This window comes from Populus trichocarpa, chromosome 6 (assembly GCF_000002775.5).
Source record: "Populus trichocarpa isolate Nisqually-1 chromosome 6, P.trichocarpa_v4.1, whole genome shotgun sequence".
NCBI classification, from domain to species: domain Eukaryota; kingdom Viridiplantae; phylum Streptophyta; class Magnoliopsida; order Malpighiales; family Salicaceae; genus Populus; species Populus trichocarpa.
In genome coordinates this window covers 23,771,002-23,795,457 of record NC_037290.2, presented here as the reverse complement: position 1 = coordinate 23,795,457, position 24,456 = coordinate 23,771,002, and the positions used below count along the sequence as shown (strand labels likewise).

At 35.6% G+C, this 24,456-nt stretch overlaps 2 protein-coding genes across 14 annotated transcripts; one reads left to right on the top strand and one right to left on the bottom strand.

The window, feature by feature from the left end:
• LOC7462286 (nuclear poly(A) polymerase 4) lies at window positions 1-23,639 on the bottom strand. Of its 13 annotated transcripts, none has more exons than XR_008059555.1 (14): window positions 23,250-23,639; window positions 23,088-23,165; window positions 22,850-22,957; window positions 21,690-21,752; window positions 21,456-21,617; window positions 20,692-20,805; window positions 20,547-20,609; window positions 20,135-20,464; window positions 19,879-20,043; window positions 19,223-19,707; window positions 1,564-2,115; window positions 1,361-1,464; window positions 694-740; window positions 1-572 (listed from the first exon to the last, which is right to left on the bottom strand). XR_008059555.1 is itself a non-coding variant. In XM_052454084.1 (13 exons), exons 1-11 carry the CDS (start codon window positions 23,364-23,366, stop codon window positions 18,442-18,444), a joined length of 2,367 nt encoding a protein of 788 aa, XP_052310044.1. In that variant the 5' UTR covers window positions 23,367-23,638; the 3' UTR covers window positions 1-572; window positions 17,779-17,825; window positions 18,440-18,441. The 13 variants fall into 13 exon arrangements, 4 of the variants coding, with proteins under 4 accessions (XP_052310044.1, XP_052310045.1, XP_024459861.2 ...); XR_008059553.1 differs by lacking the exons at window positions 694-740; window positions 1,361-1,464; window positions 1,564-2,115 and adding exons at window positions 17,779-17,825; window positions 17,959-18,022; window positions 18,440-18,543 and having other exon boundaries at window positions 18,643-19,707; window positions 23,250-23,638; XR_002982567.2 differs by lacking the exons at window positions 1-572; window positions 694-740; window positions 1,361-1,464; window positions 1,564-2,115 and adding exons at window positions 17,140-17,657; window positions 17,779-17,825; window positions 17,959-18,022; window positions 18,440-18,543 and having other exon boundaries at window positions 18,643-19,707; window positions 23,250-23,638.
• On the top strand, window positions 13,292-16,867 carry LOC7470732 (receptor-like protein kinase HSL1). Its single transcript, XM_002309493.4, is given in 3 exon segments — window positions 13,292-15,755; window positions 15,757-16,099; window positions 16,224-16,867. Coding segments are annotated over 3 exon segments (3,048 nt in total). The 5' UTR covers window positions 13,292-13,463; the 3' UTR covers window positions 16,637-16,867.
• Window positions 23,640-24,456: the final 817 nt, after the last annotated feature.

Sequence of the window (24,456 nt, the reverse complement as noted above, 5' to 3'; positions counted from 1 at the left end):
TACTAAAAAAGCATGTCCAGTCCAATGGGAGATGGAGAGGGATTACTAAATAAACTTACATACAAGAAGTCGAGTATACAGAGACAAAAAAACCTTGTATAAATCACAAAAACCAAGTTGATCTTGTTTGCAGTATAGTTGATTCCAAATAGACATTTCATTGGAAGGAAACTATCCTCGCCCACCTGGGGGGGGGGGGGGGGGGGGACTGCCTAAGTGAATTCCCCACGCCCACAAGGAAACAACAATTACAACTATAACAACGCACAAAGTCTTCAAAGCACCAGCATGCTCAACAGCTTCTTGGCACCAGGAAGTTTACAGCTTCTGCCAAACGCAGCAAAGGAACGCACACCCATAACTTGGCCAAACCACTGAGCTATTCACAGTTTAATTCATGGCTGACCTGTCCCAGTCCACAGGGTACTGCCAAACACACACCAAGAAACCCGCAACGAAAGCCAGCAATTAATGTTTAACTTACCAAGTTGCTGGTCCTTTCCTTTATAAATAGTGATTAAATTACAGTGTTCCCCCTAGCCCAATGCTACGCGGTTGACTTCAGACTCAACCTGCAAAGAGAGAGCCATGCAACCAACCAAACAGGACAGCATAAAGATACCATGATTAGCATGATGAAAATCAGGGTTTTAAAATGCATGCCTTATCATTGGCTTCTGCAAAGATTCTGACCTTGCACCATCTTGAGAATTTAAAACTTTCCCAATTGCAGTCTTCGGCTACATGATACAAAAGAAAGGCAAGGAGGTGGGTTAACTTCCTGACAAATATTGGAGAAAAAAAATCAAAGGAAGGGTTAATGTATCTGAGCCTTAGACATAAAACATGGTCAGGTTCTTAAGCACAATTACTGGAAACATAGCACTATAGTGGTGCAGGACCTGTCACCACACATGCACCAGTTGGGAGATACTCTGTGCAAAACAATTAGCATGGTAAGACTATTGAACAAGTATTAATTACTGAACCTTACAGAGTTACAGTAGTTGTACAAAAATGAAACCTAGAATATAAAAGAACAATTCAGACGTTTCAAATTCATCTGCTAATTTTGGATCTGCCAACAGTAAAGATCTCGTTGCGTGGAACCATTCAACATTAGGTCCTGATTTCCTACTGCAAGGATTACAAGGCTGGAGGTCTCTAACAAATTTCTGGAATCCAAATGCAAGATTCTCCACATAAAATTTTCATAAAAACAGAGTCATTGTCGCAATGACCCAGTTCCAAGGGAAGAGGAGGAAAGAAAGAGAAATGAACGGGCAACACAGTGAGTAAATGTCGAAAATTCTTTATTAGATAGTAATAGTAAAGTAAAACAGCAATTCAGAGTTTAAACCTCTAATTCTTCTGGCAAGCCATTCTGCAATACTACTCAGATCCGCTCACATTCAAACATCCACTTTCCAGAAGTGAATCCGCATCCACAGCACACACATTACCCTGCAAAGACCCCCACTCTCACTATTGCCGGAACTTCTAGTATTGCCACAACTATCCACAACAATCTTTAATCCAAAAACTTCAAATAGAATAACTCACCTCGTAGTTGAGGTTCTGAGAGCCAGAATGTGAACTTGTAACACTTTCAGCAAATTCTACGACAGCTGTCTGACTACATGGTTTGACAAGCTCTTGGTCAACCTCCATGCCTCGACTAGCACCCCCAACCCAATTTATCAGTTTCCTTGAAGATCCATTCTCCAAGAAATTTGACCCCAAATCCTCAATTATGTCATTCACACCAACCTTATGTTTTTCCCCAGTTTCAAAATTTGGCACTTCATGTGAACTGACCAGCTCCTGCTTTGTAATTGGATCAAACATCAATCCCATTGGCTCTGAGCCATTCATATGAGCAGCTGGTTCTAGCTCATTCCTAACTATTGGTGAATCATGTACATCCATTGAGGTCCGCTGATTTAAGGGTGACTCCTGATAGACAGTCACACCCAGCTGCTCTCTAACTGCCCACTAGTTGACCTAACCTCGGAGTTGCTAGCAACATCCTCGCAGTTGCTAACAATGTCCCCAATGGTTGGACGCCCTAATATAACCCCTTCACAGGAACTAGCCAGAGATGTCACACCAGACCTACCAGCACTACTAGAAGGAGAAACAGACTGCAGTCTTTGTGGGCTTGTACGGTTTAACTGGCTTCAAATTTGCCATTTCACAATCATTTTTCCGCTTAACATGTCTCTCAGCAGACCCAGACTGGGATCTTGCAACATCTTCACTAGTCCTGTTAGTCTGTTGGTTCATATGTCGTGATGGTCGGGAACGCTTGTACCCATCAGGGAAAACAAAGCCCGGAAGCTGTCTTCTACGAACATGAGAGACATAAATATCCATCCCTGCTTTCCAAGGCAAGTACATGTTTATATCTTGCCTAAACTCATCAACGGTTTCCCGTATATCAAATTGCTGGCCCTCCTGGCCAGTCACTCCCTCTTTCCTCTGCAAGCCCATGAAGAAAGCACAATGTGCGCATTGCTTGGACGGATCGATATACTCATTTGGATAAGGATGGCACTACAGCATCCCATCGGTGTCCCGCTCTATCTGAGAAATGTCACATGGAAAGGACAGCAAGTAAAGCAAGACAGCTGTCATACTTTGTTGGATCATCTTGTCTTCAAATAAGACAAATACTCACTACTACGTTAGAAAACATGGCAAAAATCTGAAAGGAGTATATCAGCAACAAGATTACAAGGTAAGATGCTTACCTTCAAGGTAAGTTGTCTAAGCCGAGACTCTACCCAGCCTTTCCAAGCTAGCAAATCAACAGCATCTGCTGCAACTATGTCAACTTGCAGGTAATTTTTGTATGCCTCAAAGAAAAGATAAGGCTCAAAAAGAGCACTCCACTGTGCCTTGTTCAGCTCAATCTCCTGCAAAGAGAACAAAGTGACAAGGCAACAAAGTATCAATAGTATAATGTAGGAAAGTAGAGGAAAATAGATTGCTACTTGTGCTCTCACCTCACATATCACGAAGAGTACTTGTAGACACATTATAGCTAGAATTCATTTAAGGATATGCAGGAGTTATTATTGGCATATGATGAAACCGGTCTCGAGGATTTTTGCGAGGATCCCACACAGGAAACCCAAGTGCATCTTCTTCTATTGAGCATAGCATCACAGGATTCGGCCAACGCCATTGTGTATAAACTCTGAAGAACCGAGAGACTAGCATACTAGGAATAGCATTAGGATAAAGCTGGCACACTCGGGCAACTAGAAGAGCCCAGCTTACTCCACCAAGGAAACCAGTAACCTAAACATTTTAGCATCAACTTCTTAAGGCTAACTGGGAGAACAACCTTTGTTGTGGTAGCAACTTTGCTTGCAATGGCATTGCCTTTCTTCAATGAAATACTTGCACTTCTTGGGGCAATTTCATATGGGCCCATGACAGTCTATTTCCCTGTGGAGATGCACATTGCCCAGAATAAGATTAAAAGGCTAAGCATAAGGGGGTTGGCCCTTCAGCTTTTGAACCTGGTCTGCATCTTTTTTTATATAGAACAGTTCAAAGGTAATTTTTAGTAACTACTCGTTTACTCTATTCTATACAAAGTAACTTCAAGTAACTATACATTCACTCTATTTAATTTTTTATTTTAAGGATGTTGCAGCATGTAGATTCTTTATATCATTTTTTTCACCACTCATGTTACTGTCAATTGCTCAAAATTGTTCAAGCCCACTTCTTTATTTTATTACTGTATTTTTTAGATGATATGTTATTTTATACAAGTCTGATCTTTAATCAAGTTTGGGTTATTTTTTCCGATCCAGATTTCATAAATTTTTGGTTAATTTTAGTGTATAACAATATAGTTTGCTTCATATCATACTCTTAGATTTTCCTAATGTTAAAAACAATATGCCTACGAAAAGCAACCCAGATACATATGTTGCGTGCTCTTTCTACATCAACATCAAAAGTGCTAGAGTGGAATTTTGTTTTTTTTTTTTGTGTTTTTTTTTTGGGCATTCCTTGAGGCTCTTTATATAATTGTGAGGTGTAGATTTGTGCTTTTTAATTCATCTACACATTAAGCATTAGAAGTAGCAGGGCCATTTGTTTTAATTTACCAATCTAACGTAGATTTAATTTTATAATTCAAAACACGAGGGAATTCAGTAGATTTTCAAGAATCTGGTTTGAGTGACCGTATAAAAATTTACATCTTTCTAAAGTTCTCACATTAAAATTTTCCACTTTATTTTCTGTTAATTATTAGGACACACTAAGATCATCCCCGCCTGAAATTGAAATGACGAAGAAGGTGACAAGATAGGTGGAGTAACTTTGACCACTTTCTACATGATTCGTGCTTTAAGCATTTGAAAAAAAATGCACTAGGAAACATGATAGGTGGATTTCACCCAAGGTGATTGACTTGACCTATATGTGCATTATGCTATGGGATGGAGGTTTTTTTTTTATTATTTTTGGAAGAAATTTGCTAACTTGATTATTATATTTTTATGGACAGTTACAAGTGAAGATGATAATTTCTCTCGAATCTAATGGATATCAACTTCAGAATGGGTGGATTTTTTTTTTTTAGATAATTATCTTATCTAATATATAATAGATATAATATGTATATTATCAAACTTTATAAACATAATATAAACTCGAAGATATATATATGGTAATAGAAATATAATTGAATAAATGAAATTTAATAAATTGGATATAAATATCTAATTTTTATACTTGATAGCTAACTGTGAATATCCATTATGATACTAGAATGGTATGAATATTGTAAATAATAAGTCACTCACAAAAAAAAAAATGTTTTTGTTCACCACTCTAAGGTACAAAACCGAACCATTCACAAAGAAGATACATAACTTCATAGGTTATCAAATGGCCAAGTCAAAGACTTTTAATTCAATTTTTTTACCAAAAGATCTCGATACATGGTCTGAATTATCATTATATATTTGGAACAACCCTCCAAGTATACAGAAGCACCAAAATGACATCATTGAGGCCCATAAATGACATTGATAAAAAAAAAAAAAACCTAGATAAATATTAACTAGCATATATTTTTTACTTTTTAAAAATACAAACGGACACTTATAAAGCTTAAAAACTAAAACAAACATAACTTTTTATAGAAAACTCTAAGGCATGCATGGTTGGTGAATATAAAAAGATCATATTCTGAACTTGAAACTCACGTATGATAATATTATTTTTCCATATAGTGAAGAGATGTAAATTCAGGCTCAAAGTTGGCCCATGGGCTATTAGTGAACATCATCAAGGACTTTATTCATTTGTATTACTAACCCAACATCAGTAGGACCATTAGAGGATACTCATGTGTCATGTTCTCCTAGTTGAAAAATACTCATCCTTAGGTCATATGTATTATAATCACCATAGTAAGAACCTAAGTCAGCCACATTAAAATTGTGTAAAATGTTTAGATGTGTGGGTAGCTCAATCTTGTAAATATTTTCATCAATCCATTTTAAATCCTTATACGGACCATCAACCCTAGATTTGAGCTTTGCAAACTTACCATATAGAAACCTTTCTTTGTCAAGATATACCCAAACCAGATCACCTTCTTTGAGCTCTACATATTAGCTTGAGCTTGATACTTCTAATTTTGCCTTTCAATCTTTACATGAACTTGTTCATGCAACTTTTTAAGCCAATTGGCCATTTCTTCAGCGTCACCACTAAAATTCTAGCTTTTTGGAAGAGAAATTAAGTCCAATGAACTCAGCAGATTCTGACCATATATAACTTAAAAAGGAATACAACCAGTACTTTGGCTGGTAAAATGGTTGTAAGAAAATTCAGCTTGTGGCGATGCAAGATCCTAGTCTCAAATATTCTTCTTCGCCAAACTTCTAAAAAGACTCCCCAAACTCCAACTAATGATTTTAGTTTATCTATCAGTTTGTGGATGATAAGTTGTTTTGAATTGAAGATGAGTTCCAAGTTTCCTCCAAAATATACACCAAAAATGACTCATAAACTTGGAATCTCGATCCGAAGTTATTGTTTTTTAGAATTCTACAAAGTATAACAATCTTCTTGAAGTATAAATCAGCAATATTAGTGGCATTAAGTGTTTTGCTACATGGAACAAAGTGTGTCATTTTTTAGAAAGGATCAACCACTACTACAACTGAATCTTTGTTCCTTGGACTTCTAGGCAAGCCTAACATAACATCCATATCGACATCTTCCCAATAAGCTTTAGCTATCAAAATTGGAGTGTATAAACTTGAATTATAACTATGTGATTTAACAATACGTCATGTCCTACAATATTATATAAACTTTGTAACATCTCTTTCCATCTTCGGTTAGAAAAAATTATCTTAGATCATAGTAAGTGTTTTGTCTCTCTTAAAGCGTCCATCAATTCCACCGTTGTAAACTTTAAAGAAAATGGCTTCCTTAAAAGAATCATGAGAAATACACAAAAGGTTTCCTTTGAAAAGATAACCCTTCAGCACAATAATATGCTTGGAAACACATCTTTTGCATTTATCCCATATCTTGTTAAAATAATCATCATGTTTGTAGAGATCTTTCAACACTTCAAAACCTGTCACTTCCATTTGCGTATTAGTCAATAACAAATATCTTCAATTTAAAGCATTAGCAACAACATTATGACTCCATATTTGTGCTTCATAGAGAAACTAAAAGTTTGTAGAAATTCAACTCATTGGGCATCTCTTCATAAGTTTCTACCAACTTGACATTGAGATGGTATGGATATCGCATAGTAACAAGTCACTCACACAAAGAAATATTTTCGCTCACCACTCTAAGGTGAAAAACCGAATAGATACAACCATGAGCAACGCACCACTCTAAAGATACAAATTAAAACACTATTTTAAAGATACTGAGTTAATGGATAAGCAACTACACACAAAAAAGATACAAAACTTGATAGTTTGCCAAAGGACTAAGTCAAAGACTCTCAATTCAAACTTTTTTTGCCAAAAGATCTCAATACATGGTATGAATCATCATTATATACTTGGAACAACCCTCCAAGTATAGGGAGGCACCAAAATGATATAATTGAAACCCAAATAAATGACCTTGATAGAAAATTAGACAAATATTAACTAGCATATATTTTTTACTTTTTAGAAACACAAACGGGCACTTAGGAAGCTTAAAAACTAAAACAAACATAACTTATTGTAGAAAACCTCTAGGTATGCATGGTTGGGCAATATGAAAAGATCACATTCTGAACTTGAAACCCATTTATGATAAGATTATTTTTCCATGTAGTGAAGAGATGCAAATTCGAGTTCAAAGTTAGCCCATGGGTTGACAATAAACATCATTACGGACTTTATTCATTTGCATTACCAAGTCAAACTCAAATAACCCAACATTAGTAGAACCATTAGAGAACACTCTTGTGTTACCATATCAGCCTTATTTAGTATAATTAAATCTTGTGCTATCATCAAAATTTGTAACAGGAGAATACCCTCTAACCCTTGGCAAATCAAAGTTAGATCGTAACATCAACTTTTTAAGGCTGATATGGAGAACAATGTTTGTGGTGTTAGCAACTATTATTTCCATGTCATTTCCTATCTTCAATGTCATGCTTGCACTTTTTGGAGCCATTGTATATTGGCATGTTAAGGAAAAAATTGGCTTTGGGTCACCTATGATGGTCAACCAAATCCATATATATTAAGGCCCCGTTTGTTTGCTGGAAAGTAGTTTTTTTTTTTTAAGTGAATTCCGGGAAAGTGAATTATTTTCTGATGTTTGGTAGTGTAATGGAAAATAAGTTGGAAAACATTTTCCAGTGTTTGGTTATGTCATGGAAAATGAGCTGAAAAATAACTTATTAATGTTTTATTTTTCTCAAGTGTATTAAAATAATGAGGAACAAATCTTACAAATCAAAAGGTTGAATGAGAATGAAATTGAAAAAAATATAATTTCATAAATTATCTCAAATAAAATAAATAATAATCAAAATAATAGAGATCAAATCTAAAAAAAAAAATTAAAATAATAATAATTAACATTTCATAAATTATTTCAAATAAAATAAATAACAATCAAAAGAATGAGTATCAAATTTGATAGATAAAAAATTTCAATAAAAAAATGATAAGAAAAAAGCAAATAACAATTATAAAAATGAGAACCGAAGTTAATATAAAAATTAAATTTTAAGAGATGAAATTGAAAAATAAATATTCAAAACAAAATATATATAGCAATCAAAAGTTTGAGGACCAAATTTGATATAATCAGCAAATAATATGATATTTTTAAATTTTTCACAACTTCTGGAAAGTGTTTTCGGTTTAAATTTTTCAGGAAAACACTTTCTTGGAAACCAAGCCAAATTTTTCTTTGACTGGAAAGTGTTTTCCATTGACCAACTTTTCTAATGGCAAACAAACATAGAAAAGTTTGGAAAGTGATTTTCCAGAAATCACTTTCCGGGAAATAAACATGGCTTAATATTATTTATATTAATAAGATAATATAAGGAAAAAGATGAAAGTTGCATCCTAACAATAACTGTCAAAAGTTAGTAACTTTTCATTTTTATAATTATGTATGTTAATGGTAACAGACAACAATACAAGAAAAAGAAACGAATAAAAAATAAAAAGAAGAAATAACTCTGGTAAGAAAACTCCTTGTCAATTCTCAAAAATTTATTTTTACAAACAAGATACACTTAAACAAGGTAAAAAGCATAATTCATTATTATTTAATATAATTATACTTGGAACTGTAATATAGTTTCTCGAGAACATATTTATCCTGTTTCCTCCTATTTCAATTTTCTTATTTTTTCAGACAGCCTACAACAGTCTATTTCTCTCGGGAGATGCATATTGTCGAGGAAAAGATAAAACGGCCAGGCATATCTCAAGTGATTGGGCTTTCAGTTTTTGAACTTGGTTGGCTTCCCGGTGTCAGGGTCTCGGAGCCTCTAATCCTTTCCTGCGACTATTTTTTTAAAAAATATATAGTTAAGGAAAAACTAAATTTTTTTTTATATTTTCAGATTATTTTGGTATGCTGATATTAAAAATAATATTTAAAAATAAAATAAAAATATTATTTTAATATATTTTTAAATAAAAAATACTTTTAAAAATAATTATTATTATATCCATAAAAAAGTAAGATAAAACAATAATGACATCATCCGAACGTGTTTCACCTTTGCACTTCCTTTGCTTTGCTTGAAAGGGGAAAGTCATGATGGGAGCAATTATTATCTATATTGAATATTGACTTCGTGTATGGTGTGGTTTGATGATGCAATTTTCCCTGTCCTATTCTAGAAGGCATAGAAAGTGGGCATGCTAACTAGTAAATATCACTATCTTCTAGAAAAGAAAGAAAAAAAATTAGATGGGAGTGGAGAGTTTCAAGTCTTTTTTTTTTTTTTTTTTTTCATTTTCTATGTTCACATTCTGTTTTCTAAAGCAATCAAAATATATTTTCTTTCTTTGGTGACGCAGAATATGACTAAAATTGATCAAATAATCAGCTTACCTATCATCTACAAGTTAAAAAGTTTGGACCTTTACTCATCCACCAGCATAACCCTTAATAAAGCCTTTGTTTACCTATAGATTAGTGCAATATCCATAATCCAATTAAACTTCTAGCTAGCTAATTTTACCATATTATTTTAATGATAGTATTCTTATTATAATAGATATGATCGATATTAGTTCAAAAATACTCTAAATATTGTTTATTAAAAAAAAAGAAAATTAGACATGAAAATGTTTCGCCAAACCTCATATTAGTCTTTAAACTATCAATCTTCTCAGTTGGATCACTAAAATATTAGACACTTCACAATTCAGTCTCGTCTATAATGTTAATGGTTTCCATGTAAATCACAATAAATAGGCTTTTGGGAGGAAAACTGAATGTTTTCTAGGAAAAAAAAAGTATTTATAAACGGAACCCTATTAAAATATGCATGATACATTAGGGATCCAATTGAAAATTTTAATAGTTTGGGTCCATTTTGAAAATCAGTTTACGAGGTATAATTTTAGGTTTGTCAAAAATATTTTGGAAGACATCTAGATAATTAAGCAAAGGTATAGGATTTTAAATTTCTACTAATTATTGGGGAATTCCCCTTTGGTTTAACATCCTGAATGATGATTGTTCCATTTTGTTTTATTTTATTAAGGTCACTAACGACTATTATTATTATTATTATTATTATTATTATTAGACTGACACAGTGATCCAGCAAAAATCCACAAATAATATTTTTTAAAAAATTGGGACATATATATGTAGACAAGAAACATGAACTACCATTTGAAACTCTTGGATTCAAGTACAAAAACCAGCTTGTAAACAACTCTAGCATTCATTCAATAGTTTGGGGGATTTCTATGACTTAAGATGTTTCTGTGGGCCGGGCAAGGCTACTGTCAGGCATTTGCGACTCTAATCTTATGACTTCTCCCCAGCCATTGTATCTGGAGGCTAGCATGTAGACTCCAGCACTTAACAAAGTCAGTGGTAGAACACAGCTAAATTTCATTATTAGATGACAATTTTTTTTTTTTTTTTGTTTCCGGACCAGTTTGCGTGCATCTCGACTAATTTCACGGGCCTTGAAGTTAATGACAATGTAAGCCTCCAGTGGCCTTGAGATTTATGAGACTCGAACTAGTGACTTCTAGAGAGCAAACTTAAAACCTGACTAGTGAGTTATACCCCTCATAATTTATTATTATTATTATTATTATTATTATTATTATTATACTGACACAGTGATCCAGCAAAAATCCACAAACAATATTAAAAAAAATTGTGACATATAAATGTAGACAAGAAACATGAACTGGTGTGCGTGTAATCAGGCGCATGATTTGAGATTACTTCTGATCAATATAGATGTCGTATTCCTTCTAGCTAAACATGCATACCATCAAATTGAAACTCTTAGATTCAAGTACAAAAACCAGCTTGCATGTGGCAATTTCTACTTAAACAACTCTAGCATTCATTCAATAGTCTGGGGGATTTCTTTGACTTGAGATGTTTCTGTGGGCCGGGCAAGGCTACTGTCAGGCATTTGCCACTCTAATCTTATGAGCTAAATTTTTACCAAAATGTTTGGGCTGGATGTTCGGGCTCGGACATGGTAGTCATGTCTCACCTTAACTTTTAAGCTCATGGGATAAAATCAATGTTAATTTTAATTTTTAATTGGTGGGTCTATGCTTTCACTAATTTAGTGAGAGCTCAATCTGGAATGATTAAAAAAAAAAAAAAAGATTTTCTAGCTTAGACATGGAAAATCTATCTTGGGAAAAATTAAAAAATTGCACCCATTAATATTCTACAGTGATAAAATATTATTCCCATAGAATGCCTCCATATTCTTTCCTTCATTCATTAAGAAAATAACATACGGTCCAAGACATGGCCCCACCACCACCATTAAAGAGAGAGTGGATCTTTGCATCCTTCCAGATCACCTCAAGTGGAAAATAGATAGATACATCCAAAAGCAATACAATGATTTTTAATTTCAGAAGTTTGACCGAAGACTTCAATAAGAATAGTCAACATTGTACAACGAATCAAGGCATGAACCTTCCTTCCTTCCCCGTCGCTGCCTCGTGCCTATTTTACGTCACCACACTAATCCATGTGTTGACCGGGGAACCCATCTGTGTACCAGCTCATTACAAAACTGCCCCTGAACATCTCAAGAACTACAGAATTATCCCTTGAGAATTTAAGTGTACCGCTGTAGTAATTACTAGTTAGTTAGAGCAGCTTGGTTAATTAGCTATCAGCCTCAGTCAACAAAGAACGGGATCTGGGGGGAGATTGTAAAGAACACAAATACTCTTACCTCTCCTTTACAAAGTTGTTACCTCTTACAACCTAATCCATGATAGTGCAAGGAAACCATGGGCTTTTCCTCCATTATCCGTGTGATCCACTTTTGATTAAGACACATGTTTTGTATTGTTGTAGTTTTTAAAAAATATTTTTAATTATTAAATTTGAAAAATATATATTTAATTGAAACGGTTGTGAGATAAATTTTAGATATAAAATAAATAAATTTTTTTATTATTTTAGCTTTTATAAAATTAAGATTTGAAACATAATTATATATTGAGTGAGTATGAAAGTACAGAACTTATTTAACTAATCAAATAAAAAAAATTTATGATTGAGTAAAAAATAAAAACTACAATATTAGTATTTTTAAAAAAAAAATATAAACTTTTATTATCCATTCTTCCTATGAAGATTCTAATAATCATGTTAGTCTTGATGGATAATATTTATCTGAAGAACTTGTATTCTAAAAGACAAAATAAGTTGGAGAAATTTCACAATGATACGACAATGACAAATATTTTATAAAAGTTATTATACATGTTGTGTCTCAAAGGGTTTTTAAATTTAAATAAAAGTAATTTTTTTTCTTAGAGAAAATTCTAGGAAATTATCATGTAGATTTTTTAGAACTTCTATTATCTCATAGTATCATTCACTTTTCAAGTCCACTCAAAGACAAGTTATATATATTTAAATTAACTTTCTTTTCTACATTTCAGCGAGTAATTAAATTCTCCATCACAAAAAAAAATCCATATTTAAATTGTCGTGGGCTGTATCTAGAAACAATGGCATGTTTATCATCATACTTTGAAGGTTACCATTTGCTCAATTGCTCATACCTAGTGGACTCAATTGCAATGGTTCTCTACGAAATCATTCATTTTTATTTTTGTATTGGAAAATATTAAAAAAAAAATAAAAATAATAATATTTTAATATTTTAAAATTGTTTTGAAGTGTTGATATCAAAAATAAATTTAAAAAATATATATTTTAAAGTAAAAAATATTTTAAAAAACAATTGTGATTATAATACTAAACACGAGCATCTAAAATGAATCATAACATAATACAGGTGTTTTTTTAAATTATTTTCTTATTGGAAAAACATTAAAATATAATTTTTTTTCAAAATTTCTATTATTTTTAATATTAAGTTATTAATATTATCAACAAAATATCTAAAAATATTAATTTAACATTTTCATACTAAATATAATTTAAAAACTATTTTAAAAGCATAGAGTATCAAATGACAAACGGGCACTTAATTTAAAGTAATTGATCAGTGAAAGAACCACAAACTTTTACTAGTCGTTGACTCATCAAATCACTTTCAGTGGTGCATATGTAATTATTGTCGCTGTGAATGTCATTTCGCTCACCGGATTTATACCCAACATCTCCCCTCATCTTCCTTTGCCAAATGCCAACCACATTTCAAATCCTGCCGTTAAGCCTCGCCCTTCTCTTCCCGGCAAAATAAACCCAACCGGAAAAACCACCTGAAACCCTTCAGGATGTCCGAATTAACCATCCTATTTCTCAGAACTTCACCCCTCCTCTGCGTTCTAGTCCTCCTACTTTCCCTGCCCTTCAGAGTAATTTCCCAAGATGCCAACACTGAAAAAACTATACTCCTAAAACTGAAACAACAACTTGGCAATCCACCGTCCATTCAGTCCTGGAACTCATCATCCTCGCCGTGCAATTGGACAGGGGTAACCTGTGGAGGCGATGGCTCGGTGTCTGAACTTCACCTTGGTGATAAAAACATCACAGAAACAATCCCAGCAACAGTTTGTGACCTGAAAAACCTGACATTTCTCGAAATGAATTTTAACCACATTCCAGGAGGATTTCCAAAAGTTCTGTACAGTTGCACAAAGCTTCAGCACTTGGACCTGTCACAGAATTTTTTTTTCGGTCCAATACCTGATGATATTGATAAATTATCAGGTCTCAGGTATATAAACCTTGGAGCTAATAACTTCACAGGCAATATTCCACCACAGATGGCCAACCTGACAGGGTTGCAGACATTGTTTCTGTATCAGAATCAGTTCAACGGTACGTTACCTAAGGAGATTAGTAAGCTTTCCAATCTTGAAGAGCTGGGATTGGCGATTAATGAGTTTGTGCCCTCTTCAATTCCTGTGGAGTTCGGTCAGCTAAAGAAGTTGAGGTATCTGTGGATGAGACTCGCGAATTTGATTGGTGAAATACCGGAGAGCTTGACCAATCTTTCAAGTCTTGAGCACTTGGATTTAGCTGAAAACGATTTGGAAGGTAAGATTCCTGATGGGTTGTTTTCGTTGAAGAATTTGACTTATTTGTATCTCTTCCAGAATAAGTTGTCTGGTGAGATACCTCAGAGAGTCGAAACGTTGAATTTGGTGGAGATTGATCTAGCAATGAACCAATTAAATGGTTCGATTCCAGAAGATTTTGGCAAGTTGAAGAAATTGCAACTTCTGAGTCTGTTTGACAATCACTTGTCCGGTGAGGTACCACCAAGTATAGGCCTTCTTCCTGCACTGACAGCATTTAAGGTTTTTAGCAACAACATGAGTGGAGCCTTGCCACCTAAAATGGGCCTTTATTCAAAACTTGTAGAATTTGATGTTGCAACCAATCAATTCAGTGGCCAACTGCCTGAGAATTTATGTGCTGGAGGTGTCTTGCTGGGTGCAGTTGCCTTTGAAAACAATCTCTCTGGGCGGGTGCCTCAGTCTCTTGGAAATTGCGACAGTTTGCTCACGGTTCAGCTTTACAGCAACAGCTTTTCAGGTGAGATACCTGCAGGTGTTTGGACAGCCTCCAATATGATTTACTTGATGTTAAGTGACAATTCCTTTTCGGGGGGACTTCCGAGCAAGCTGGCATGGAATTTGTCAAAGTTGGAACTCGGCAACAACAGATTTTCTGGTCCGATTCCTCCTGGAATCTCTAGCTGGGTGAACTTGGTTGATTTCAAGGCGAGCAACAATCTTCTTTCTGGCGAAATTCCTGTGGAAATAACGAGTCTGCCTCACCTTTCAAATCTTCTGCTTGATGGAAATCAATTTTCAGGTCAACTCCCATCCAAGATAATATCCTGGAAGTCATTGACTAGTTTAAATCTCTCAAGAAATGCACTTTCTGGCCAGATCCCAAAGGAGATCGGGTCTTTACCTGACCTGCTTTATTTAGATTTGTCTCAAAACCATTTTTCTGGTGAAATCCCTCTTGAATTTGACCAGTTGAAACTGGTTTCTCTGAACTTGTCCTCCAATCATCTATCTGGGAAAATCCCAGATCAGTTTGATAACCATGCCTATGATAACAGCTTCCTGAACAATTCTAATCTCTGTGCTGTTAATCCAATTCTAAACTTTCCAAATTGCTATGCTAAACTTCGCGACTCTAAAAAAATGCCCTCTAAAACTCTTGCCTTGATTCTGGCTCTTACTGTGACCATTTTTCTAGTCACTACGATAGTCACCTTGTTTATGGTTAGGGACTACCAAAGAAAGAAGGCAAAACGTGATCTGGCAGCATGGAAGCTGACCTCGTTCCAGAGATTGGACTTCACAGAAGCAAACGTTTTGGCAAGTTTGACAGAAAATAATCTGATTGGAAGTGGAGGATCGGGGAAGGTATACCGGGTGGCCATAAACCGTGCAGGTGACTACGTTGCTGTCAAGAGGATTTGGAATAATGAAACAATGGATCACAATCTTGAAAAGGAATTTTTGGCGGAGGTTCAGATACTGGGAACAATTAGGCATGCAAACATAGTTAAATTATTGTGCTGTATTTCAAGTGAGCAGCTCAAAGCTTCTTGTTTATGAGTTCATGGAGAACCAAAGCCTTGATAGATGGCTTCATGGGAGGAAGAGAAGTTCATCAATGGGAACAAGTTCAGTCCATAATTCTGTCTTGGATTGGCCCACAAGGTTCCAGATTGCCATTGGAGCTGCACGAGGCCTAAGCTACATGCATCATGACTGCTCCACTCCTATCATTCATCGAGACGTGAAGTCTAGTAATATCTTGTTGGATTCTGAATTGAAGGCAAGAATAGCAGATTTTGGACTGGCCAGAATATTGGCTAAGCAAGGAGAGGTTCATACCATGTCTGTTGTAGCAGGTTCTTTCGGTTATATGGCCCCTGGTAAGATCATTCAACAACTTCAATGTGCTTTATCAAGTATATTCACTGTTCATTTAATTCCAACTCAGAATTTTGAGATCACACCACACCATTTAAATCTATTTTTTCCTCATTTTTATGGCAGAGTATGCCTATACGACAAGGGTGAATGAAAAGATAGATGTCTATAGCTTTGGAGTTGTACTCCTGGAATTGGCGACTGGAAGAGAACCTAATAGTGGAGATGAGCATACCAGCCTTGCAGAGTGGGCATGGCAGCAGTTTGGACAGGGAAAGCCTGTTGTTGATTGCCTTGACCAGGAGATTAAGGAACCATGTTTCTTGCAAGAAATGACCACTGTATTCAACCTAGGACTCATTTGCACGCACTCCTCGCCATCCACCAGACCTTCTATGAAGGAGGTTTTGGAGATTCTGCGTCGAGCTTCTGCAGACAGTAATGGAGAGAAAAAGACAGGTGCCGAGCTTGATGTTGTTCCTCTTCTTGGAACAGTAACTTATCTTTCTGCCACAACGCAGCACGAGACGGCCAGATGATAATAGCAGCTTAGTTTACAGCCTATGAGTATCGTAGCTCTGCCTCTCTCTCTCTCTCTCTCTTTTGGTAATATAACGCAGCATAGTCAAGAAATAATACCCGGTCTCCTCTCTTCCCAGTCCGAAGCAGCCACTCGTTTCTGATGATTGTATTAAATTTGTTTCAGACCCTTAATTTTAGTGTCGAACGACTGCAAAACCGGATTCAATTTAGTGCAGCGAACCTTAAAAGACTAGCTTGCTCATGGAGATATTAACTTGTTGGGTACTGGATAGTGAAACACTTCCACAACACTCCTGCACTATTTCAGACGGCAAGCCATCCACAACTCTAGAGACAGGATGGCCGTGCCTAAGCTGTTCTGCACTATCCCTCTCCACCAAACTGCAGAAAGATGCCTAAGGTTTCACATGGAAAAAATTCCACCATTCGTCCACTTTAATGGGAGATAGATAGAGAGTACTAAAAAAGCATGTCCAGTCCAATGGGAGATGGAGAGGGATTACTAAATAAACTTACATACAAGAAGTCGAGTATACAAAGACAAAAATACCTTTACAAATCACACAACCAAGTTGATCTTGTTTGCAGTATAGTTGATTCCACATAGACATTTCATTGGAAGGAAACTATCCTCACCCACCTGGGGGGGAACTGCCTAAGTGAATTCCCCACGCCCACAAGGAAACAACAAATACAACTCTATAACAACGCACAAAGTCTTCAAAGCACCAGCATGCTCAACAGTTTCTTGGCACCAGGAAGTTTACAGCTTCTGCCAAACGCAGCAAAGGAACGCACACCCAAAACTTGGCCAAACCACTGAGCTATTGACAGTTTAATTCATGGCTGACCTGTCCCAGTCCACAAGGTAGTGCCGAACACACACCAAGAAACCCACAAAGAAAGCCAGCAATTAAAGTTTAACTTACCAAGTTGCTGGTCCTTTCCTTTATAAACAGTGATTACATAACAGTGTTCCCCCTTGCACAATGCTACGCGGTTGACTTCAGACTCAACCTGCAAAGAGAGAGCCATGCAACCAACCAAACAGGACAGCATAAAGATACCATGATTAACATGATGAAAATCAGGGTTTTAAAATGCATGCCTTATCATTGGCTTCTGCAAAGATTCTGACCTAGCACCATCTTGAGAATTTAAAACTTTCCCAATTGCAGTCTTCGGCTACATGATACAAAAGAAAGGCAAGGAGGTGGGTTAACTTCCTGACAAATATTGGAGAAAAAAAAATTAAAGGAAGGGTTAATGTATCTGAGCCTTAGACATAAAACATGGTCAGGTTCTTAAGCACAATTACTGGAAACATAGCACTTATAGTGGTGCAGGACCAGTCACCACACATGCACCAGTTGGGAGATACTCTGTGCAAAACAATTAGCATGGTAAGACTATTGAACAAGTATTAATTACAGAACCTTACAGTAGTTGTGCAAAGATGAAACCTAGAATATAAAAGAACAATTCAGACGTTTCAAATTCATCTGCTAATTTTGGATCTGCCAACAGTAAAGATCTCGTTGCATGGAACCATTCAACATTAGGTCCTGATTTCCTACTGCAAGGATTACAAGGCTGTAGGTCTCTAACAAATTTCTGGAATCCAAATGCATGATTCTCCACATAAAATTTTCATAAAGACAGAGCCATTGTCGCATTGACCCAGTTCCAAGGGAAGAGGAGGAAAGAAAGAGAAATGAACAGGCAACACAGTGAGTAAATGTAGAAAATTCTTTATTATATAGTAATAGTAAAGTACAGCAGCAATTCAGAGTTTAAACCTCTAATTCTTCTGGCAAGCTGTTCTGCAATAATACTCAGCTCCACTCACATTCAAACATCCACTTTCCAGAAGTGAATCCGCATCCACAGCACACACATTACCCTGCAAAGATCCCCACTCTCACTATTGCCGGAACTTCTAGTATTGCCACAACTATCCACAACAATCTTTAACCCAAAAACTTCAAACAGAATAACTCACCTCGTAGTTGAGGTTCTGAGAGCCAGAATGTGAACTTATAACACTTTCAGCAAATTCTACAACAGCTGTCTGACTACATGGTTTGACAAGTTCTTGGTCCACCTCCATGCCTCGACTAGCACCCCCAACCCAATTCATCAGTTTCCTTGAAGATCCATTCTCCAAGAAATTTGACCCCAAATCCTCAATGTTTTCATTCACGCCAACCTCATGTTTTTCCCCAGTTTCAAAATTTGGCACTTCATGTGAACTGACCACCTCCTGCTTTGTAATTCGATCAAACATCAATCCCATTGGCTCTGAGCCATTCATATGATCAGCTGGTTCTAGCTCATTCCTAACTATTGGTGAATCATGTACATCCATTGAGGTCTGCCGATTTGAGGGTGACTCCTGATAGACAGTCACACCCAGCTGCCTAGCATCCCCCAAATCACTTTTTTCACTCTCTAACTGCCAACTAGTTGACCTAACCTCGGAGTTGCTAGCAACATCCTCGCAGTTGCTAACAATGTCCCCAATGGTTGAACACCCTAATATAACCCCTTCACAGGAACTAGCCAGAGATGTCATACCAGACCTACCAGCACTACTAGAAGGAGAAACAGACTGCAGTCTTTGTGGGCTTGTAGACGCCCGTTTCTCTGGTTTAACTGGCTTCAAATCTGCCATTTCACAATCATTTTTCCGCTTAACATGTCTCTCAGCAGACCCAGACTGGGATCTTGCAACATCTTCACTAGTCCTGTTAGTCTGTTGGTTCACATGTCGTGATGGTCGAGAACGCTTGTACCCATCAGGGAAAACAAAGCCCGGAAGCTGTCTTCTACGAACATGAGAGACATATATATCCATCCCTGGTTTCCAAGGCAAGTACATGTTTATATCTTGCCTAAACTCATCAACCGTTCCCCGTATATCAAATTGCTGGCCCTCCTGGCCAGTCACTCCCTCTTTCCTCTGCAAACCCATGAAGAAAGCACAATGAGCGCATTGCTTGGACGGATCTATATACTCATTTGGATAAGGATGGCACTGCAGCATCCCATCAGTGTCCCGCTCTATCTGAGAAATGTCACATGGAAAGGACAGCAAGTAAAGCAAGACAGCTGTCATACTTTGTTGGATCATCTTGTTTTCAAGTAAGACAAACACTCACTACTACGTTAGAAAACATGGCTAAAAACTGAAAGGAGTATATCAGCTTGCAACAAGATTACAAGGTAAGATGCTTACCTTCAAGGTAAGTTGTCTAAGCCGAGACTCTACCCAGCCTTTCCAAGCTAGCAAATCAACAGCATCTGCTGCAACTATGTCAACTTGCAGGTAATTTTTGTATGCCTCAAAGAAAAGATAAGGCTCAAAAAGAGCACTCCACTGTTCCTTGTTCAGCTCAATCTTCTGCAAAGAGAACAAAGTGACAAAGCAACAAAGTATCAATAGTATAATGTAGGAAAGTATGAGGAAAATAGATTGCTACTTGTGCTCTCACCTCACATATCCTGTTACCACTTTGGAATTGCTCTGTCATAACACGAAGAGTACTTGTAGACACATTATAGCTAGAATTCATGCAAGGATATGCAGGAGTTATTATTGGCATATGATGAAACCGGTCTCGAGGATTTTTGCGAGGATCCCACACAGGAAACCCAAGTGCATCTTCTTCTATTGAGCATAGCATCACAGGATTCGGCCAACGCCATTGTGTATAAACTCTGAAGAACCGAGAGACTAGCATACTAGGAATAGCATTAGGATAAAGCTGGCACACTCGGGCAACTAGAAGAGCCCAGTTTACTCCACCAAGGAAACCAGTAACCTAAACATTTAAGGAGAAGATGAAAACCATAATTTAGTGTGAAATGGCAATTGGAATAACTCATCAAGATGCCCAATCTTACATTTGAATAAACACCGCGCCTTTTAGCCCAAAACTTCAGACATCTGAGTGTTGCCCGAAAGTGCTACAATTTTTTCAATGGTTAAAATGACTGTCAAATCACTGAAGCACTATAGTAAAATAAGTCAGAGAATACAATAAGTCACCTCAACATTTGGAACAAGTTTAAGAATTTGATCAGCAACCCTGCACCCATTTAGACTTCGAACAGTTTGCTCATCCACTTCGTAGAGCACAGACCCATTGGAGATGTCCAGGTCCTGTTGACAAGTTAGTTCCAGATCAAATTGAGCAAGCAACAATAATCAGTGCTTCGAATGTTAAAATGCATCAAATCATAGGCTTTGCTACCCCAAACTCATGACAGGAAAAATAATGCTAGAACTTGAAGCTGACAAGACCCAATCAGATAAGAAGCTTTAGACAAACCAACAATACACTCCAAAAGCTGATGATAGCGGCTATACAAGGCAAACCCATCCCCGCAATCCATGCAAAACAAGATTCTTACAAAATACATATAATAATCACCAAGCATATTTTACAAAAACCTACAAGACTGTCAAAAGTAGCTACTATTGGGCTAGAGTGGTAAAACAGGATGGGAGGAGCAGGTCTTAGAAAATTTTACCAAAACACGGAGAAGAGATTTTTTATGAGTTAAAGCTTAGCATTCTCAGTATTAAAGTGCATCTCAAATCACAAAAAGAAGAAACACTGGACTCCAGATTTGCTACTGAAGTTCATTATCAATGAGAGAAACAACACATGAGGAAAAAGAGGAAAGAGGGGGGGGGGCAAACCATACCAAGTGATAAATGTTAAAACTTTTCTGCATGTGCCACAATAAAATTAAAGAGCATAAGAAAATAATGCATAACATGGATATTTCAAAGACTAGGGAGCTTACTTCTGGAACAACCAAAAGGGATATACTTGCATAAAGAAGGTCAATTGATATTCCCTGGAATTTAAACTTCATAACCGGGACATGAGCATCTGGAACTGGCTGAAGTTCAGTAACTTCTTCCATCTCAGCCAGCTTATCATGCAAGACAATAAAGAAGTCTCCCTAAAAAACAACTTAGCATGTCAGTCAAAATACCATAGAACTAAAAGAAAATAAGCCACGTTTATGAGTCACCTCTCGATTCACATATGATGGTCCAACACACAAGGTGTCTATGTCAGCCCCAGGACCATGCACCTGTTAAAACAGTAATCATTGCCATAAATGCAACAGAAAATGTAATTAGATCACTAAAGTAACAAAAACATAAGATTACATCATATTCAGAAACAACAGCCTAACAATTCTAGTGTACTTTTGAATGATTTTTAAAAAGCCCACTTTGTTTCATCTGGGCAGACAAGCCAGCAGTATCCTTTCACCACAATATTAGCTAGAACTAAACTATAACAGCACAGAATGAGTGTTGGTTGCAACTAAAACCCCAAGGATTTAAGTGAAGCAGGACAAAGCAGTTGGGCACACAGCCACTGCTTTAGGTATTTTCTAAGGACACACTTGCAGCCAGGTGGCTCAAGCAAGACTATGAAAGGTTCTAGTGGGGACACCAGACCCGAGCCATTGTTTACGCACTCGTATGATCATAGACGATGGAGGGTAGCCCACACCATTGAGAGATTGGGCTTTAGCTTATGTTTTGGTTTAATTTATTTTAACTTTTAGTTGAGATTATTAATTAGACTTTATTTGTTGGGCTTGATTTAATTATTGTTGAGTATTTTATTTAGTAGGCTATAAGCCCAATTGCTTGTTCTAGTTAGGGTTTTAGTATTTATAAATATCATACTTTTCTAAATGTTAGGGAGTTTTTGATGAATTGAATGAAAATTGCAGAGTTGCATACTTTTCTAACTCCCATTCTTCCCTTTTCTGGCTTTTTATTCTCTTTATTTGCTTTTAATTCTTAGCTTCTTTCTCTAAAGCTTCTCTCTTTCCTGCTTTAATTCTTTTTTATCATTGTTCCACATCAGGTTCGTGCTTGGAATAATAGGCCAGCTTAAAGCTATAAGTATAACATCATATTGAATCATTGAATTAGCAAGAAAACAATTTTCCTAGGTTCATTACCGCTTCCATACATTAACAAACATAAAAGATCACCATTTCATTTTCCGATCTGCTAATCTTATTGCAATTTCCTATTGAGCTAAAAACTACAAATTGGCAATCCAAAAGCAACAAATATATTCAAGCATTCATACAACTGTGCAGAAATAACTACAAAAAGAGGAGGAAACAGATAAAGTGATCATAAAGCACAAGAAAACATATACCCCAAGACGATAAGACCCGAAAGTAAAAATAACAGCATTGGCTTCCTCTACCATCTGATCAGTATATCCCCTTTGACGCGTCAATCGCTTAACCCAGTCTTTCACAATCTACGGCAACAAAAAATTAACTTCTTCACAAAACCATAATAATTTCTACAAAAAAAATCCCATCTAATTAAAAAACAAATCAGTACACATAAAATACAATAATAAGAAAACTGATTTCGAATATTGTTACCTGATCGATACGGCCCAGAACATCTTCTCTCTTCATAGCCTCTTCTTTGCTCTCGTATAAACCCGAATCAACCAAAAACTACCAAAAACATCATTGGATTAATAGTAAGTAAAATTAATTAAAAGAATGAAGAGCAAATTTTTCTGATTATCCACCAGTCACCTTCTCTAATTCCGCATTTCGATGGAGATCAGGTTCAGTAGGACCCGCGACGGAGATTGGTTTCATTATTCCGTACCTCTTCGCCGCAGTTCCGTTAGGACTCTGAGAACCCACCATTCCGATTCCCCCGTACAAATAAAATAAAACACAAAATTGAAATAATAAAAAGATTAGCAGATCGGGAAAAAAAACCCTAAAACCCTAATCTGTTGATTTTTTTTTCCTTTTTTTTAATTAAAAACCCTGAATTGAAGTTAATAAAATTGGGAATTTTTGAGATCCGGAGAAAAAGTCAAATAAAAAATTGAGAGAGGGAGGGTGGGGATCGAGAGGGAGGGGAGAAAGCGGTGGCCTAAGGAGTGTTTGGACTTTGGAGAATCTAATGATATTAGTGGGTACTTGAGATTTTTTATTTATTTATTAGTAACAGAAAAGAGCGCTGCATAGCACGCGCTTTCCCTTTGTCTTATCAAATAATCAAATAGTATTTGAAGCTTATTTTTAAAATTATTTTTTATTTAAAAATATATTAAAATAGTATTTTTAATATTAACTAATAAAAAATATAAAATTATAAAAAAATAACTTAAAAAAATCAGGATTTTAAAAAATTCAAACTGAAACATAGGACCAAACACCACATCACTCATGGAGTATTTATTAATTTTTTCTTTAAATATTTTTTATTTATAATTTAAATCTATTAAATAATATGATAAACATATTAAAACTTTGTTTGTTTTTATATTTAAAAAAAAAATTGAAAAAAATATTTTTTCTTTGCTTCAAAATAATATTTTTTATATTTTCAAATCATTTTGATGTGATGATATCAAAAATAATTTTTAAAAAATAAAAAAATATATTATTTTGATACATTTTCAAGTTAAAAATACTTTAAAATATAATTATAATTATACACTCAAACACCTCTTGAAAGAAACAATGAAAACACAATTTTTTCTATTAATGAGATTATTGTATTATTCTTGACTTTAAATATTATCTGATTTTTTTTTAACAAAGAAGATTAGTTGATTGAATTTGATCTAAACTAGTCACTTTTAACCAATTTCATAAATTTAAAATAATATTTTACAATCTAAAAAAAACATAAAATTGAATAAGCTATTAATTCATCAAGTTTAAATCCAATTGAAAATAATAATCCAATGATTGTAGTTGCGGAAAAATTAGTGTTGTGAGT